Source organism: Theobroma cacao, chromosome 1 (assembly GCF_053813885.1).
Source record: "Theobroma cacao isolate CCN51 chromosome 1, ASM5381388v1, whole genome shotgun sequence".
Lineage (NCBI taxonomy): Eukaryota > Viridiplantae > Streptophyta > Magnoliopsida > Malvales > Malvaceae > Theobroma > Theobroma cacao.
In genome coordinates this window covers 38,693,107-38,712,409 of record NC_142639.1, presented here as the reverse complement: position 1 = coordinate 38,712,409, position 19,303 = coordinate 38,693,107, and the positions used below count along the sequence as shown (strand labels likewise).

General features: G+C 34.6%; 2 protein-coding genes and 1 pseudogene across 2 annotated transcripts; 1 reads left to right on the top strand and 2 right to left on the bottom strand.

Moving 5' to 3' along the window:
- Positions 1–1,344: 1,344 nt before the first annotated feature.
- LOC18613917 (auxin-responsive protein SAUR32) lies at positions 1,345–2,304 on the top strand. Its single transcript, XM_018128864.2, is given in 2 exon segments — positions 1,345–1,966; positions 1,969–2,304. Coding segments are annotated over 2 exon segments (339 nt in total). The 5' UTR covers positions 1,345–1,654; the 3' UTR covers positions 1,996–2,304.
- A 2,112-nt stretch (positions 2,305–4,416) lies between these two features.
- On the bottom strand, positions 4,417–5,303 carry LOC18613916 (putative xyloglucan endotransglucosylase/hydrolase protein 27 pseudogene; annotated as a pseudogene).
- Positions 5,304–7,943: 2,640 nt separating this feature from the next.
- LOC18613915 (CDPK-related kinase 3) lies at positions 7,944–15,593 on the bottom strand. The gene is made up of 11 exons (XM_088807500.1): positions 14,805–15,593; positions 12,269–12,399; positions 11,918–11,959; positions 11,695–11,803; positions 11,512–11,590; positions 10,703–10,999; positions 9,877–9,986; positions 9,313–9,420; positions 9,002–9,064; positions 8,476–8,643; positions 7,944–8,382 (listed from the first exon to the last, which is right to left on the bottom strand). The coding sequence occupies exons 1-11, from the start codon at positions 15,378–15,380 to the stop codon at positions 8,245–8,247; spliced, it is 1,821 nt and encodes a 606-aa protein (XP_088663626.1). The 5' UTR covers positions 15,381–15,593; the 3' UTR covers positions 7,944–8,244.
- Between the last annotated feature and the right edge of the window lie 3,710 nt (positions 15,594–19,303).

Genomic DNA, 19,303 nt, shown 5'->3' with positions numbered 1-19,303 from the left:
TAGAATTTTTATATATTTGTAAATTAGATAAATTTTATTTATATTTAATAACAAAAAATTTTAAAATAATAATTATAAAATATAATGAATAAATATGACTATTTCCATTAATAAATTTTTTTTGACATAATGCTCAATTAAATTCCTAAACTATTCAAAAAAATTTAAATAAGATTTTATTCTTTTATTGCGGTTTATCAAGTTCATATATTTTTATTTTAAATCAAATAAACCTTTATTAACCCTAATTTACTAATTATTTTTAGTTAAAATACCACTTATTAATTTATATCTATATGACACTAACATGCTTTGATATAAATGGTGAAAAATGTCATATAATTATGTTATAATATTAAATTAACATATCACATTGTCATCAATTATGATATGTAAACATATATCATTTTCATCAATTAGAATATATTAGCATGATACGTCAGTATCACATGATAGAAATTGACAAATGATATTTTGATTAACTCAATCATTAATCATAAAAATTTATTTGACTCACAAAAAAATATGAGACATTATTTAGTCTAAAATAAAAATATAAATACTTAATTGAACATAATAAAAGAATAAAAATTTATTTATTTTTTTAAAATAATTTAAATATTTTTTTATATATTATGTTAATTTTTTTAATATTCATATGTTTATATTTTTGAAGCCAGCAAGTAATGTATTAATTAGTTTAAAAAAGGAAAAAAAATCCCAATTACAACACTACTGGCAGGAATAAGAAGGTTGCTTCAAGAATTTTTTTTTGAAATAGAAAAAATGGATCTAGAAATCCATAAAATCAACCAAAGAATAATGAAAACCACATGATTTATTTTCCTAGTACAGATCCTTTTATTTTTCAAGTGCAAAAAACGAAAAAGCTAAATTAAATAAATGATGTAGAGGGAAAAAAAAAAAAACGAAAGCGTCCATTGACATTTACATAAGAGCAGAAGCTGAAGAGACCAAACCACCTCGGTGATGTCTATTTGGACATGTTCTAAACCTGCTATTGGCTGTCTTCTATAGATTTGTTTTTCTTACTGTACAAACAACACCTTCTTTGTTGCCTGTCGGTTATCCTTTTCTAAAATCCACATTCCACTAGACCTCCATTCACGTGTCCCTCTCTCTCTCCACTCACCATCCACGTGTCCTACCATTTCGATTCCTTATTAATTACATATTTTGCCATTCCTACCCCTATCGTACCTCGATTTTTCCCTTTTTATCAGTGTAGATTTCCCTTTTATCAGCGTTCAGGAATCAATTTTATATACATACAGAAAAAACCCCTAGTGCTTTCCGCAGCATATAAAACCCACTTTTTTTTTTTCTTCCTGTGCTATCGAATTCTTTCCTCTCCGTCTTTCTCTTGCTTCGGCTATATATATATTTATCTTCTCTAATTTCTGGTCGGTATGTGTTTACCTGTTGGTGTGGATTATCAACCATGACCAACGTGCCTAAGTCTCTCAGATACTTTTCACTTAACATTTTCAAACAACAGCCCATTGCAAAGGACCCTTGGCCTTCTTCTTGATCTTAAATTCTCTGCGGCCTTTTTCTTTTGTTTTTCAAGAATCAAAGTAGGGTTTTTACCTTTGTGTATTAATCTTGTTCTTGGATTTTTTTTTTTGAAGAAATGGGTAGTGGAGAGAAAAGTTTGAGGAACTTTCATTTACACCTACCACATCTTCACCATCATCATCATCATGCGAAGAAGCAAGCGAGGGATGTGCCGAAAGGGTGTTTGGCTATCAAGGTTGGGTCGCTAGGAGAGGAGCAACAGAGATTCGTGGTGCCCGTCATATACTTTAACCACCCGTTGTTCATGCAGCTGTTGAAGGAAGCTGAGGAAGAGTATGGGTTCGATCAGAAGGGTACGATCACAATCCCTTGTCATGTAGAGGAGTTTAGGAATGTCCGCGGCTTGATTGATAGGGAACAGTCCCTTCATCACCACCTTCATGTCGGATGTTTTAGGGTTTGAATTGTTGTTTAACTGATCATCAAAGGAATTTATGGTTTTGTAAGTGCCAAACAAGGGCCCAAACCATGAAGAAATAGATTTGATTGTTCGTAGTATAATTTTTTCTTGGTTTTGTAAATTTGGGAGTACTGTTATTTTCTAGTTTGTTTTTCTTGCTTTTTCCTGTTTCTTGGTAGGCCTTGGATGGTGATGATGATGATGATGATGAGACGATGACGACAAACGTTGCTTGCAATTGCAGTGAATTTGTTATTTTGTTAGGAACCGTAATGGAAAAAAAGAAGTAAATGCCTTTTCCTTTATCTTGAGATTCTTTTTCTTTCTTTTGTTCCTTTCTTTTCTTTTCTTTTCAGTGCTAAAGATGAATATATCGGAGAATTGAATGGTGTTTGTTCGGCATCATTAGAATAGACAAGGGCGAACTCTTGGTAGGGTCATTGCTGTTGCTTTAAGTTTGAAATATTGGGCACCATCACTGTGGAATCACTCTTAGCAATCACGGATTTAATTATTACTAGTATCATTTTACGATTAGATGGTGATGACTGAGAGCTCCTTTTTCCCTTCTATGCCAACTCTTCGAAAATTTATTGGCAGTAAATATGTTATGGGATTAACCAACTGTTTGATAAGGTTAATCTTTATGAACGGATTTTGTGTTTAACTGTGCTTATCTTATCCTGTAACCAAAGGGGTGTAAAAACAACAAACTTACAGATTTGATTGTTTTTTCTACCGATCGATACAAGTTTTCGTAGTTATCAACAACTGTGTAGGATCGAGGAAAGCTGTACGAGTCAGAGCATGGACCATTCTCTCGGATTCAGGAAAATCTGAAGTCACTGAGAAATCTTCGAAATGGGTGAAGGACAGCATCGTACATGCAAACGGATGAGACTCGAGAGAGACTCAACTTAACTGAGAATTTTAAAATTGAAAACTGACTAAAACATAAACATGTCTTACACTAATTTACTTTTTCTTTGGTTGTCTGGACCGTATTGAATTGAGTTAGGTGATGGGAGGGGACGAAAAAGACGAAGAATTGAAAGAGAGGTGATAGAGTCAAGAAAGTCAGTAATGGACGGTGGGCTTCAAATCCCTGTTTGGTAAACGTCCTCCTTTGATACCCATATTTTTTTTCTTTCTTTCTTTCTTTTTTTTTTGGTTTCCGGTAGGGCACACATCTGCCCTTAACTCCAGACACGAACAAAGGGCAGTTTTTTTCCTTTCGCACCTTTTTTCAGACTATTTATTAAGGTTTATATGGTTCAGGAATAACGAGATTCACTGGCATCCTTGGGATCCATTTATGTTACGGAAATTGAAAGTTTTAGAAAGAAAAGCCGCCGGACAGAAGAAACATTGTGGGCCTTGTAGGTGGTGGTGAGGTTTGGCTGTTGTACACAAAATTATTTAATGACTTCAAAAGAGTTATAAATGCCCATGGAACTATCTATTCATAGGGTTTTCGTTTGTTTCCATTGTTCAATTTATGGTGGGTCGTGGAAGGTTAAGTTTTTCTGTTTCTGTTTAAGCTTTTAGGGTTTAGAATAACGCTTAGAAAACGCTTGGTTTCAGTGATAGTGACAATGGAGCAAATAAATATGGCTTGGAACTATTTGATCAGTATATCTTATCATCAAATATTATATATTAGGAATTTCGAAAAAAATAGAAATGCAATGTACGTTTTTCTAGCTATATAGCTGACTAAATCTTAGTATGTAATTCAAAACTATAATAAGGATGATGTGAGGTATGAACTCATTCTAAATTCTATGATAAACAAACCATTCAGGAGTCTGAGAAGCTGTTGCCATGTTTCCCCATAACTGTAGAGCTACCACTTGGAGCGTAGAGATTGCTTAAATTATGCATACACATCATAATAGTATGCTAGAAAGATTAATTCATGAGTACTATATGAAGCATGCCTGCTGGTCAAATAATATCAATTCTAGAATAGATATCTCAAGGCAGATAAAATGCGTTTTGAAGATAAACTTTTGATCTACACTGAGGCTTAGTCATCGTATTCAAGTATTGATGGTGAGTTGATAAATTGGCCATTGGATGATGACTGTCCAACTTGATTGACGAAAACGAAAAGGATTGGAAATTTCCAACGCATCCAAATCGATCTTATCTCCAAGAGCTCCAATCAACCAGCCCTGACTAATTAACCCTTTCAACCCCTGCAGGACATTGCTTCATCTTATGATATTTTCTACTTGAGCTTGTTGGATATGTAGATTGAGTAAATATCGTGGGAAACTGAGTATAAGAAAGCTAATAACAATTTTTTCTCTTTTTCTTTTGATGCTCAAAAAGTAACTAAAGGTTTATGTGGAATTGCATGCTAACTCCTAAGCAGGCCTGCACCTTAAACAAACCGGGTTGAACCATTGAAGTTACTGAATTGAGCACTCAGGTAAAGCAATAGGATACCTACGCCGGTCTTGACAATGAGAATATATCATGAAATTCTTCCTAAAATCCTTCATTTTACTCCTTTCATCTGGCCTCAAACCGTTGAAACTTTCAACAGAGCTTGCAGTGGCATTTTTGCACCGTTGGATCTGCCCCTCCGTGGAGCATTCATGACCTTGAATGACAAAGAAAGTAAAATCAGCCTTGAAAGGGGCATAGCGGTAATTGACCTTATGTTTGCCTTCGCCTGTCGCCCAAGTAGAGCCATCCCAGATTATGGCATACAAAGACATTGGCTTCGAAGGGTAGTCACCTCCCATGGCATCAACCCTTCGAACCTGTCTTAATTATTGGGACATTGTCCACATAAAATATGGTCCAATTTTTGTTCCAAAGAATACTGTAAGTATGAAAACCTTTTGCCGGGTTGAACCAGAGTTTATACCTCTCTTCTCGACCTCTTGTAACACTCTCATTCCCGAAAAGATTGGTTTGGACAAGCCATTCTTGCCCTGGAACATTTCCTAGGAACTCAAAGTCAAGTTTTGTCATGGTTGGTTCTGAAAACATCAGCATTGGAAGTATAAAACGCGACAACAACTCCAGCAGTGTGATTAGCAGGAAGTTTAATGGAAGCACTGAAGAGGGCATTATCGTAAAGGAGACGAGATCTAAATCCACTGCCTGAAGATTTAGTGAGGGATATTTGGACAGACGTCCCATTCGCATCAAGGAAATGAAGATTTTGATCTCCAAAAAGGGTCGAAAACGATTCATTGAATGATAAAAAAGTTACATTGCCTGGTAGCACGGACGCAGAAATGAAGGGTACCATGCAAACAAAGAAAAACCCTAGTAAAAAGGCCATCTTCTCTTTAGCGTAAGGTCAAAGAAAGATTATAAAGAAAATACAGTGGCATTAATGCTGTGAGAACAAAAATAAGTATTCAGTAAACACTCTTATTTATTTATAAATTGTGGACGTTATAGAATTAAAAATGAACAGGGAGATGATGAACAGTTGTAAATTTATACAATTCATGACAAGGAGCATTGATTCCCTAATTTTTGTGATCAATACTCTTTCTATAAAATCTTGGGAGTGACTTAAGATGAGAATCATAAATTTTTGTTAATTTTTAATTTATATTTTTGGGTAGTGGACGGTTGTGCTTAAACATGTTAATTAATTACCTAATTCAGCGTAAAATATTTTTGTTGTTTGCTTCACCATAGTTGACCAAATTAAAGAACAATATAACAAAAAGAATTAATTAATTAGAAAGAAGGATTTTAATTTTCGGCTGATACAAATTAAGAAGGTTCTGGCATGGAGACCTGTGGATTCTGATAGTGATTGGTTAACAACTATACATAAAGAAAAAAAAGAGAGGAAAATTTGCAATAATCTCAACAGTACTTAGGTGAAATATAGATATATAGAGAGGCATATATAAAGATATACATTAAAATATTGAAATTATTTTACTCTTCTTACGTATTCCTCTTTTTTTTTTTTTTATAAGTTTTATGTCTGATCGGGTATTTTTTTATGATTATTATTTTAATTTTAAGTTTAGCAGGTCACTTAATCAGAATTTTTTTTATTTTACATAGTGATTAAATTAAGTTACTTATTAGATAATTTAAATAAAACTTGCTACGTTATCTCGTTTCCCTTATGCTCTTCACGATTAAGCGGCACGCATGATTAAGAGTAGGGAAAGCTATTCAAAGGTACTTGACTGCTTTTTAGTTGTTACCATGTCATTTTTTAATTTAATTTTAAAATTGTATATATTGTTTAGTGTGTATGAAAAGACCTGATTAATCAAATAATTTGTTGCAATTTTTGCACCCTTTTTCTCTTTTTTTTAATCATTTTTTTTTTTTTTTGCATGAGGATCACTTAAAATTTCTCCCCTCTAAAAAAGGAAACAATCACTTAAAATCCAGTTTTAATCAAGTCAAGGCTATTAACAAAAAATGTGACCATAATAAGTCATGAAATTTAACTTGTTACTTGATTAAATCTTTTATATCATCTTCATTGCACAAATGTGACGATTCAAGTCTATGTATTTTTTTTGTGTGTAAGTATTATTCTAATTACATGTTTATATGTACATTCGTGTATATATATGAAAAAATGACACTTGACCTTACTTAAGTGATCACTTAGTCATGCTATGCATGCGTGCATGTTTGCTCATATTAGTCATGCATGATATATCGTGTTTCTATCACGTCGAGAGCTTCGAAGGAAATAGACAAGATATTTTAATCTCATGTCGAAAAAGTAAAAAATTTTGGAAAGCTTATAAGTGTAGGCGTTGTATATCTTATTATGTTTGCCTTCTTGGAGCCTTTACAGCGTCCCCACCGCCAAGAACACTATCTCCATTTTCCTTCCCATTTCACTATACCAAAGAGCTCATTGAACCAAGTCGGATCAGTTAAAGGTTTTTTGAACCAGTTTTAGGGTATGTTGTAGTGAATGGAATCGATTTTAGAATTCATAAAATCAAATTGAACTGACTTTAAACGTTTATTGAATCGAGTTTAGAATTTGTTAAATCGATTTTAAAGTTTATTGAATTGAATCAAATCAATTTGGTTTATTGAATTGGGTTTTAAGGTTTACAAAACCAAAATGAGTGTTCTCAATTTATTCACAAAATCAAATTAATCTTTTGAAAAAAGAGCAATGGCTCCATGACACTTTCATTAAAAAAAATATATATGAACGAGATTTCCACAGATGAATTTATTAAAAATTTGTTGGGAATAGTATATGCTGGGAGTGATGTGGCAGACATGCATCATGGTATGTTTTGGAACGTTGGCTTCACTTGTACAGCACCGAGACCAAGTTTATGCTCGATAGCTGGCTGCAAGAATTTTGATGAGGATCTGCTCATTATTAATCCAGAAATTGGGGTGAGAAAATTTTAGACAAGGAAACCTAGCGCTTTGGAAAATAAGAAAATCATGAGGAAATGAACGAATGCGTCGTTTGCTAGATGGTGCGGCCGAACATTACCCTTCCATCCTCTATGTGGGACCATAATTTTACTTAGCATGTTCGTGTGACAGGAAACTTGTGCCAAGTCAATTCAATCCCTCTTTCATCCTTGTCATTTGTCAAGCAGCCCATTGATTTATACAAACGATATTTTAAAATCTAATTCCCTCAGGTTGTGGTGGAACCTGAGTTGTTTAAGGAAAATGGCGTTGTCTGGCTGTACATAGATTCTTACGATTTGGGGTTGGAACTTGCTTTGCCCTGGATTGAAAAGGAAGTTATTGTATCTTCTAGGGTTGGTCAAAACTCCGGAAACTAAATGCCAGTTTGTATTACCTCAATATGTTGGTTCATTGGGCATATAACCTTGACTTCTCTCGCCCCAGTGGAAATCCTGGGCTAGAGTCCACAGCCCAAGTTGTGGGGAGGGAGGTGAGGTGATGGTACCTATAAAAAGCTGATAATGTACAATTAAGTCGAAAGTTTGAAAAAGATTGGCATTCGGGTTTTTCCGTTGACCCATGCCATGAATTTACCAAGTGTCTTCAACTCAAATCCACATACACGCACGACAAGCAAAAATGGGACATGAGCACGATGAAATTCTCACTGTAAATTTTCCTCAACAATCTCACTAACATATTTCACTTATGCACATTTTTCTGTAACCAACCCTAAAGAAAAATAATTTTTGGAAGAAAAAAAAAATAAAAACCCCAAAAGTCATTCAAAATGCCATGAATTTTAAGAAACTATATATATATATATATCAATGGCTGAAAAACTAATGATGTCTTGTATTAGAGCTACGAAGCGTCACACCATGTAAAAATTTTGTGTATCCAAGTAAACTAAGCTTTCCATCAGAAATTCTGATCCAGTCTTTGAGGAATGAATAAGCTGAAGGGCCAACATTCAACTCCTGTAGTCAAATCAAAAGGAAATCACCACAGCATACATAATATTAGAACAAGAGTAGGGTTGTCTGCTATTTGGAAGCAAAAAGTGAACATACCCGTGCCAATTCTTCAATCGATATTACTCGATTGCCCTCCTGTTCGAAATGCTCAAAAGCGATAGAGGCAATTTGCTCCCAGCCTTCAACTGCTTCCAATTGATGTGTGCTGATTGCAGCTGCACAAAACTCTTCAAAGTACATTTTCCTATATGCAAGCGACCCCATCTGGGCGAAATAATGATGCAACAGTGAGGAACCAAAATTCAAATGACAAATGAAAACCACGGGAGGGAGGGGGGACATTTTCATTGTATTCCAAGAAAACACAGACCTTAGAAGGCAGAATTAAGGTGATAGAAGCAGGTAAAATCATAAATTGCTGATTAAGATGCTTAAACATTTGGAAAGTGAAAGCGTATATAAACAGCAAAAATCTTTTCATATTAATTAAGCAATTTTAAATAAAACCATTTCCATCTTGGAATGAAGTCTCATAAGCCAAAATGTCTAGCAAAAAGAAAATTTCTGAGAAGATAGCGTAATAAAAATTGCTACAAAGAAAAGCTTCTATTAAGTGCCTTACTGTGTTAACAATGTCAGGAACCCTTGATTCACCCATTGCTTCGGTTGCATTTCGAGCAAGAGCCTACAAAATTGATACACTGATTAATATAATTTTTTGACTTTAAAAGAAAGAGAGAGAGAGAGAGAGAGATGAAAGATAAGATTCCCCCAAAAATAGAAAAGAAACAAGGACGGATTACTGAGATATCCCATTATTTCAAAATTAAGTCACCACATCAGGTCAATGAACAGAATAGAAATCAGCTTCAAACAATTAACCATTTTAGACTTCAAACTTAAATTGATAGGGTCATAGAGGCGGTCAATAACCATTTTAAAATTTTCAAGAGAGACACTCCCATCTCTATTTGGTTCCAACAGCCTGAATTGTGCCCTGAGATAAACCAGCTCATCTTCAGTCAATGCTTTCGAAAGAGCCTGCAGTTGTAACAATTACAAAAAAATACCTTCAGAATGTGACAGAAAGAAAAATATATTTAAAACACATGTTCATGGGCCTGCACAGACACAAACATACTTGTGCATGCTTTAGCCAGTCAAAAGCAATCATGTTTATAGAAAAATTCCATTTGCTAGAAAGCATGGTATTCTTAATTCCTTTTGCTAGAAAAAAATTACAGTTATAAAGAATGCTAGACAGTTTTAAGAAATTTGGATATTGAAAATAAAAAATACTAATTCTATGACCAAGATAAATGGGCTATTTTCTATAATAACAATCTTAGGTTTTCACTACGATTTTTGCAATTTGTCAAAAAGCATTTTGACAATCCAGAGTAAGAAATGACCATAAGGATGTCCTAAAAGGGAGGGAAGGAGAACAGGAAAGTGAAAGTTGACAATTCCATAATGAAAAAAGAGAAAAAATCATACCTTTAGTGCAACGCGTTTGAATGGTGTCGCATGAAGGTATGATTTGACTAACTTATAGATCAATATATCAAGAGGTATTGTGCGACTGTCATCCCGCAACCAAGGGTGATCTGAAATGACATAAGTGTCTATCAGTTTTGAAAAATAAGAAGCATCAAAGTAAAATACAGACACACAAGACACATACATACATATATATTGATAAATAAATGAATTCTAATACTATAAAAGATTAATTATCGATGCCCCTCACAAGAATAAGCATGGAATATCATGTGAAAGCGGAAAATACAGGAACTATGACTTGTCAAGCATCCAACAAACAATTTGTTTGGTTCCACAATTGTATGATATGACAAATCTCAGAAATGATTAAAGCTTAGAAACACAAAGAAACCAGCTAAATGAAAATGGCTTCACCTTATATTTATACTCATATTCAGGGAATTGAGGGAATTGAGAAGGCCATCATAGACATTATTGTTTTTCCCAGTTGGATTCATCTTTGTTTCTCTATGGTGCTCTCCTTTTGCAAGTCCATTATTATTTACCACAACCCCCCCCCCCCCCCCCCCCCCTTTTTTTTTTGAAAAAAAGGATCTTTCTTTTTTGGTCAAAAGTTGAATATGCTTTAAAGTAACTCAATACTTAGAAAACAACATGCATCAAGAGTGTTTTCATCATGACAAATTGCATTTGATACATGCTAATCCTACCACCAAAACTGACTGGTTTGCCAGACAAATGTAATTAATCATTTCCACAATGGAGTAAAATCAATAATTTTGCCAGTTATCAAATATACAGGTAATAACTCCAAACTTACTTAGAGCTTGAACAGCAGTCATTCTTTTTCTGTAATCCTTGTTTAGAAGCCTCTTAACAAAGTCTTTGGCCTCTGGAGAGACAGATGGCCAGGGTAAATCATCAAAGTTGGGATCAGATCTTAGAACAGAACGAAAAATTCCTGATTCAGTACGTGCCCAAAATGGCCGGCTTCCGCATAACAAGATGTAGGTAATTACTCCAATGCTCCATATATCTGCCTCAAGACTATAAGATCTATGCAGAACTTCAGGAGCAACATAGTAAGCACTTCCAACAATATCATTGAGTCTTTCATCTGTTACAAACATGCATGGCATAAAAGTTAAAATCTAAACAAACTATTAGCTGAGACTTTTGACAACCAGTCTAGTGATATAATGACCATTATATGAAGTAGAAAATGGCAATTGATAGGCGTCGAATATAAATTTCTCCACTTTGTATTAAATCATTTTATTAACTAGTAACCCATTCAAACATGTGCAGACATAGTTAATTGCCAATGTTCATAGCCTAAAACATTTTGCTTCATTACTTTCACATGTATGAAAGCAACTTAATTTCTTCTCTAATTTACAACAGAGCAGAGGTGCTAGAATATTCTTGCAAATTTGTATGTTTATACTCAATTATCCTATAAGAACATAAGACCATCACTTGTCTAGGAAAGAACCATATAAAAATAGGTAGAACATTCAATCATCACCAACTAAAGTTATTTATCTGATAGCCTCACAAAAGCTATGAAGGCAGGTATGTTCATTGGTGAACCAAAGCTAAAGTTGATGGGTGGCGATCATTTATTACCTGGTCTAATAAAGTCAGAAAGACCGAAATCAATTAGCTTCATGTCAGCATCTTCACCCCCAGAAGTGAAAAGGAAGTTCTGAAGAGCAAGCAATAAGGATTAGTACCAGGGATGTGATAAGATGCCAGAACACACATTTTTCAGTTTCACAATTTATTTGAATCAAATGCAAAAGTAAAAACCTCAGGCTTTAAGTCACGGTGAACAACACCCTGAAGATGACAAAATGAAACCACACTTAAAATTTGTACAACTATAGCTTTTGCATCCTCCTCAGTGTACCTTCCTCCCCTGGAATAGTGAAATTCTCATCTCAGTCTGTTTCTATAAAGATAATGATGGTGGCATTCAAACACTGGCAAATAAGTAGGCCTAGAAACATAGACATTACAAAAAACAACTTACCTTGCCAAAATTCTGTCTAATAGCTCTCCACCTTCACACAATCTGATAAGCAACAAAATTACACAAATGTCAGACCCAAAATTTGAGAAATGTGATTAAATTTATGATGCTACAGTTGGAATATTCCCCAAATTTCCATAGATGAAATCAGGCACATTAATATTTTTTTGTATTCCGGAATGCAGAAAGGTTCAAAAATTACAAAAACCTACAAAAATAAAGTAATGGAATCTATTTGAAGACAGAAAATAAAATGATCCACAGCTAGAAAAGGTAATGCAAAGACATAGATTTAACAAAGATAAAATTAAACTTTCCAATAAATTCAAACAGAAACAAGAAAAGACATACTCCATGACTATGTACACGTTATTGGCATCCTCACATGCATCATAAAATTTGACCAGATGCTTATGTCCTGATAGTGCTTTCAATATTTTCACCTCCCTTCGAACATCTTCAATCGATATTGCTGTTGTCATCTGTCAAATAAATCTGATTAAAACGGAGCAGGTGCAATCAACACATCATTCGTTTCATTTTTTCCTTTGGGCAATAGGAGTGTAACCCCCTTGGAGATACAGGACCTGGGATTAGATCCTAGGCCAGTGGAAGACCCCACCCCAATAAATGGAGGGGTAACCAGTGGGTCAAGCCCTGTGGCTAATCAACACATCATTTAATCACCAATTTTGTAGAACTCAGCAGTGAAAAGGACCAAAAAGGGAAAAAAAAAAAAAGGATTACATAGGAAATATCAACTACAAGCATAATGCAGATAAGATAACAGCTCTCTGCTTAATTATGAGAAAAGGAAAAGAAAAATTAGAATGGTGCTAAGCCATAATTTTAGAAACAATTGCTTTGACATAAAATAAGGTAAAACAAGATTGTGTGCTTACAACAGTTTTTATGCATAAGCCAAAGCCAAGCTCAACCACCCACAAAGCTTTTTAACTAGGCAGAAAGAAAACCTAAGGGATGTAATCTTTGTTGCTTACATAAGGATAACTGATACAACATACAAATACAAACACATAGGAAACTCATTGAAAGAAATGATAATTATAGAACACATATCTAATAATTAGCTGATCCTAAATTTAACATGACTTAAAGGTCTGAATTGCAGCTTAATGGAGCTCCAAGTTCCTCCCTATAGATTCTTTGGAAACTGTAAAGGGCCACAGGCCACTTGCAAGTTTTCCTATGTGGTTGGCCATAACTGGTACAATTTGCATCATGACTCCCCTCAAATCTCATCTTACAATCAATTGGAGGATAATTAGTCTTTTAAGTTTCATAATAACATCATAAACAAGTTTGAAGAAATAACCTTTGTTTACTTAACCTTGTTGCATCTTGCTATTCCTACAGATTCTATATGTAAATGTGTGATGTCATGAACCACCATAACAGCAACTTCTCTTTCTTTTTTACTACCCCTATCATCGCATTTGGTCATAAACAAGAAAAATCCAAACAAAATACCACTGCCCTTTTTATGCTGTAAGATATATCAGAAAGAATCTCACTATCTCCCAAGAAGCAATAAAATAATGACGCAGAAAATATTAATCTGTGATTTCAATATGTCTCATCCCAGATCCCATGCCACCACACCCACAAAACCCTCTAATTTCAAGCTGCAGTGATAACTAAGTGTCATTTTAACTGATCTCACTTCGTTGTGTAAACTCATTATGGATTACCAAAGAGAGTTGTTTATTATTGGTTTTTTAATTCTTTTTGTTGCATAGATTCATCTGACTTGCATACATGTTACGTAAACAGCAGCATAAGTAACCACTTTACCATTGCATCCAGTTAAATACCTCACATTCCCATCAGATACCAGAATTATAGTACCATTTTTAACAATTAAACCTTTTCTAATTAAATACTTAACAATTCTAATGGTATACTGAACCACATGTGAGATTCTCTTTCTGTTTTTCTACAATAATGCTTTCATTCTTTGTAAAAGTGTTTCCCTATCAGCAATACATATGAAAAAGAGAAGATATCTAGACAAGGCATCAGAGATTTGTAATGTTAATAGGGCAATCACACAACCCTGGCATATCATCTTAGACAAGATGACAGCCACAAGCCCAGGACAATGTCCCCCAATATACGGCATCAAAATCATAAAATTTTGTAGGTTTGAAATCTAAAGTCATACTCAGAAACACGTGGCTAAAATGCCAAAAATCTCTCATTGGAGAAACAAAGTTTGTATTCCCACCTAATTTTATTGTGCTAGATGTGGCTACAGTTACATTTCCATTTTAGACTCTAGATACAAAAGTTATGAAGTCGAATACCCTGTATTATTGCTAGATACCCTACATGATCATCAAATAAAGACAAATACAACTTTGTCCTCTTTCGGTCTTTTGGAATGACAATCACAATCATGCTCCTTCTTAACCGACAAAAATGCTACGGCCAAGCAAAGCAAGAGGGTATCCTTTTAAGTCACAAATGTCCCAAATAGCTCATGTAATTGCCAAATATCAATGATCATGCGAGGTTGGCATTGGCAAAGTTGTTAACATAATTATTCCATAATTACTCTAACTTGTGCAAATTGTCTTCTTCTTCAGCTAAAAAAACTCCTGCCGAGTTTACTTGAATCGAAAAAACAAAGATCTATCTAATGTTTGGAATACATGACACTACCAGCAATAACTAAATGATCTTTTTGTTCAAAAATATTTTAACGGAATCCAATTTTACGAATAACAGCTCCAAAAACCCCACAATAAGAAAACGATCTTAATATCTCATATTTCTCAAATTAACTAAAATAACAGAGCATTAATAATGTAAAAAAGGGGGAAAATAAAGGAATAGAGAGAGAGAGAGAGAGAGAGTATTGTACCTTGGCTTTTGAGATGATCTTAACAGCAACAGGTTGATCCTTGAGCTCACCCTTTTTACCTCTAGCTGAGCAAGTGTGACCAAAATGCCCTCTCCCTACTTCTTTTCCGAGCTCATACTTAGCTCCAAAATTCTTGCCATAACCAAAGCTCTTATCCAGCGCCTGTTCCGGCTCAGCTCCGCGATCCTCGGGGATCGGTCCTTCCTTTGGCTTCCCGCCAAGCCGCTTCACCAGCGACGCTTTTATGTGCTTCGCCGGAGAAGGCGGAGGGAACGGCCGCCGGAAGAACCTCCTCGGCGTCGAACCCCTCGAAGTCCTCGCCGGAGAAGGCGATACTCCCGGGGGAAGCGGACTGGCAGAAACCCCGTGCGGGTATGGGCTGGGCCATGGATTTTGGTTTGAAGACCTAGCTGGAGTATTCTTCACTGACGGAACATTAACAGCGCCGTTACCCGAGGGCACCGGAGTTCGTTCCTGATCGGCTGAAACCACCACTGTCGTTGTTGTTGCTGTAGCATTCGACGTCGTCGTTTCATTTACTCCCGTATGATTGACTTTTCCGTAACACTGCCCCATCCTAAATTCCCCCCCGATCACAACAAAGTCAAAAGTCTAGTCATCGGGCGTTTCCAGCCAACTTCCTCCCCTCCCCCCGCCTGATCTGATTTTAAAGAGATCTGCGGCGAGAAAACGATAAAAGAGAAGAATGGAATGGAATTTCGAGTCAGAGAAAGCAAAAAAAAAAAAAAAGAAGAAGAGAGAGTGAGACAAAGACACAGAGAAAGAGAGGGGTTGAGGAACGAAATTATAAAGAGTTTTTATTATTTAATGGTACGCAATAAAAAATGGAAATCTTACAGGATTAATTTGGAGACGTTGGATACGTAGGATCTTATTTGTACAAGGAAAGTGAAAATCACGATGTTTTTTTTCTCTCCTTTTCTGCCAAATGGCTCGAAAATAGGGGAAATTTCTTTTTCGTTTTGTCTTTTGCTCCTTTCCTTCTGCGGTTATTTTATTAATTTTTTTAATCAACACAGGGATTTTTGGAAATCAGCGAGAGTTTTGATCCCGTGCTTCTTCCATTACGACATTTAAGGATGATTTGGACTTTTTTGGGGAAATGGAGGTTCGTTATATTACAAAAATGCCCTTCTTTAAACAGGTGGCATGTTTTTGATGGTTAAGGAGTGTCGTCCATGATGGACTTGTGTAGTACGAATAGTGGTCCACAGAAGGAGGATTTTGAGAGAATCAGAGCTGACGAGATCAGGCACAGGCGGGTCCGAAGGTTCGAAATACGCGAGATTTCAGTGATAGTCAGATGAAAATTTTAATCTGATGTGACACTTTCTTAATCCCTCAAATAAATTTTTTTTTCTTTTTGCGGGGTATTTATTAAGTGGAAATACTACATTTTTTTTTTCATGAAGAAACAAAAAACAATTAAAGAAAATTTGGTCTTCTTTTCTCGGACGTTGCTTTTTCAATTTTGGTGAAAGAATCTCACGTCATTGCTGATTAATGATTGAGATTCGGCTAAATCTAGAAAATATGCATGTTAACATGTTGTCACGTATGCAAATGCTATTGTAATTAGTTAATAATCATACAATTTCTAAATCCATAAATGTGTGTTTTAAAGAAGATTCACATGTGACAGTGTTATCTTGTTAGTTAATTATTGTTGCTATTATTATCCTTTATCTAAATTAATGAATAATAAGCGTTTTAATGTTGCATTATGTAGTTTTTGAGTGAGTAACAGTAGGAAAATAAGGTTTTACTCAAATTATCTTGTTTAGGGACTTAACCCAAAAGATTAGTAAACATGATCAAATACAATCCTAATACTTAATGTTTTACTTATGAATACGTACTTGGCTCTATATGAATACCAAAATAAGTTAATGATTTCGTATCTAACGTTATGATTATTGTCAACTCAAATTCAATCACTATCATTTCAATTTTTATTTCACAATCAATGCTAACAAAAATCGAGTGATTTTTAAATAGTCCGATGATATATTTTATTAATCCATGAATCCTCTTATAAGGTTTCAAAGAATAATTTTAACAAGCTTTTGTAGGGTTTTTTTTTTTTAATGCATTATAATATCAAAAAGGCCAACCCTTATAACTAATCCATTCCTTTTAATTTTTTATCACTTAAACTTAAAAAGGAATAATAATAATAATAATAAGCAGGATTGATAATGATGACGATAATGATGATGTTAATGATGCAACACATAGCAAAAGCCAAGGAGACTCAATTAAAAAACTAAATTGTTTTTTAAATTTTGAATGCTAAATTAAGGTGAAATGAGATTAAATGTTGACCACACGTACGAGCATGTACACATAGCTGTCAATTTAGGTGTAAAGTGGAGCTGAGAATATAGACTAAAACAAAAATGTATTTTAATTTTTTATTACGGCAGATAATCTGACTTCCTAAAACGGATTTGATTATCTTATTCCGCATGTTTATGCTCTCTATAGGGAAAAGAACAAAGCAGAAGAGCGTAATTGGAGCAACTGCCCTCCCTGGCCGTATTATATGCTCCCGACTTGACTACCATAAAACTCTTGTTATTTACTGCAACATAATTATATCACATGTAATCCAGCCTGCAATTTTGCCTTTTTTTTTTTGCAGATAAAGATTGGAAATTAAAATTTTGAGATATGAAAGTAAAACACACACATATATATATATATATATATATATATATATATTATTGAATCGAATATGAAGAGTTATATATAATAAATAATTATCAGTGTGAATTTTAGTGATATTCTTATTGTTCTTTTTTATTAATTCATTGGATTAGGTAAGGAGTTATCCACCCCACTCAGATTTCAAGCTTTTTAATGTACCTTCAAAGGAAATAGAATAGAAAGGATGATCTTTGATATTTCAAACAAAAAAAGAAGGAAAATTATCATTTATGTGTGCTTATATCCAGTGTAAGGAAAATAAGAAAAAAAAAAAGATAAATTGGGGAAAAAAAGAAGAAGAAGAAGAAAGAAACTGTTTCTCTCTTTCTGGTTTTACGCTTCTTGAAACGCAATCAAGCTGGAAATGGATGTTTAGCTAATGGTTTTTAAAGCATCGTTCCTCAGCTAACAGTCTACACCTCATATTTGCAATGTGAAACAGGCTGGCCTTTTCACACTACTTCCTAACAGATAAAGCTGCTACATTAAGATACTATAATGAACTGATGTCCCCTCCTCCCCACATTGGTTTTATGATTTCCTTTAGGTACAGATGGTTCATTGCCAATGAAGGATATAGGGGGGTTGATCTGCCATGACTAAAATTTCTTTAAGAAACTAATAGTGAGAAAGAACTGGGAACACCCACCAAGGAATTTCCTTAATATTGGATTATATTCCCCAAATTTTAAACCCCTTAATTAAATTTGTAAGCTAATTGGTAAATGACTAAAAGTATCCATCACTACAATTAAGATGACAATGTAAGATGCTTAATTGTCTTATTTATTTCTAATTACTGCCAAAAATTGGAAAAGAGAGAAAGAGAGGGCATACCAATGCCTGATTCCTAGCAAAGGGAGACTCCAGCTTGAGACTTCAAGCATCTCCAACAAGCATAAGTACAATTTTATGATTCTTGTGAAATGTTGAAAAGGAAATGATATGTAAGTCTATATAAGAATATTTTTTTTACCCATTTTACTCATACCTCAAAGCTCTAACTCATATTCTCAAATTTCTTAGATCAAAGTATCATTAAGTAACATTACTAGCAAAAAGGTGTTCTAGAATGTAGAAGTTGTTGGAATTGGGCCAAGCTAAGGTCTAATTAATTCGCTGAGTAAAGAAGGGAGACCCATAAACTTAAAATTGGCCAAGAGATGACAACAGAATTTGGTCAAGTGTATGAGCCTAAGTCAATTAGCATGGGCTAGGATCGGTGCCTGGGCTCGGTTTTTCTGAATCCCTCACTGACTGGTTGGTATCTTTTCATTTCTTTCCAGATCAGAGAAAATTTGATAAAATGTTGGAAAGTCAGTGTTAATGCACACCATTGATGGGAAAACAACTCGACTGCTGCTCTGTTAGGTAAACCATTTAAACAGGACTAGCTATTCCACTGAACTAGTCGGGCCTCAAGACAGGACCCCTTACCAGCAAATTATTAACTGGATTTTCTCAACAATTCATGAAATAAATCTTTTTTCTCTTAGAACAATGTTTATATGTACATTTTGTATTCGGGTTTTCATTTGCATAATAATCGATAGGAAAAAAAGGGAAACTGTTTGTTTGGTTGGAACTTATAATTGGTCATAATGTCCAGGGTCCCAAGTCAGGATAAGTACTGGCATAAGTAGAGAATAATAATTCCAGGAAGATAAGAGTGGGGACGTCTCTCCTTTTTTTTTTTTTTTTGTTTCATGTGCTTTCCCCGTCTTGGGTGATTGCTGAAGAAAGGTGGGGTACTTCCATTTTGTAAATTT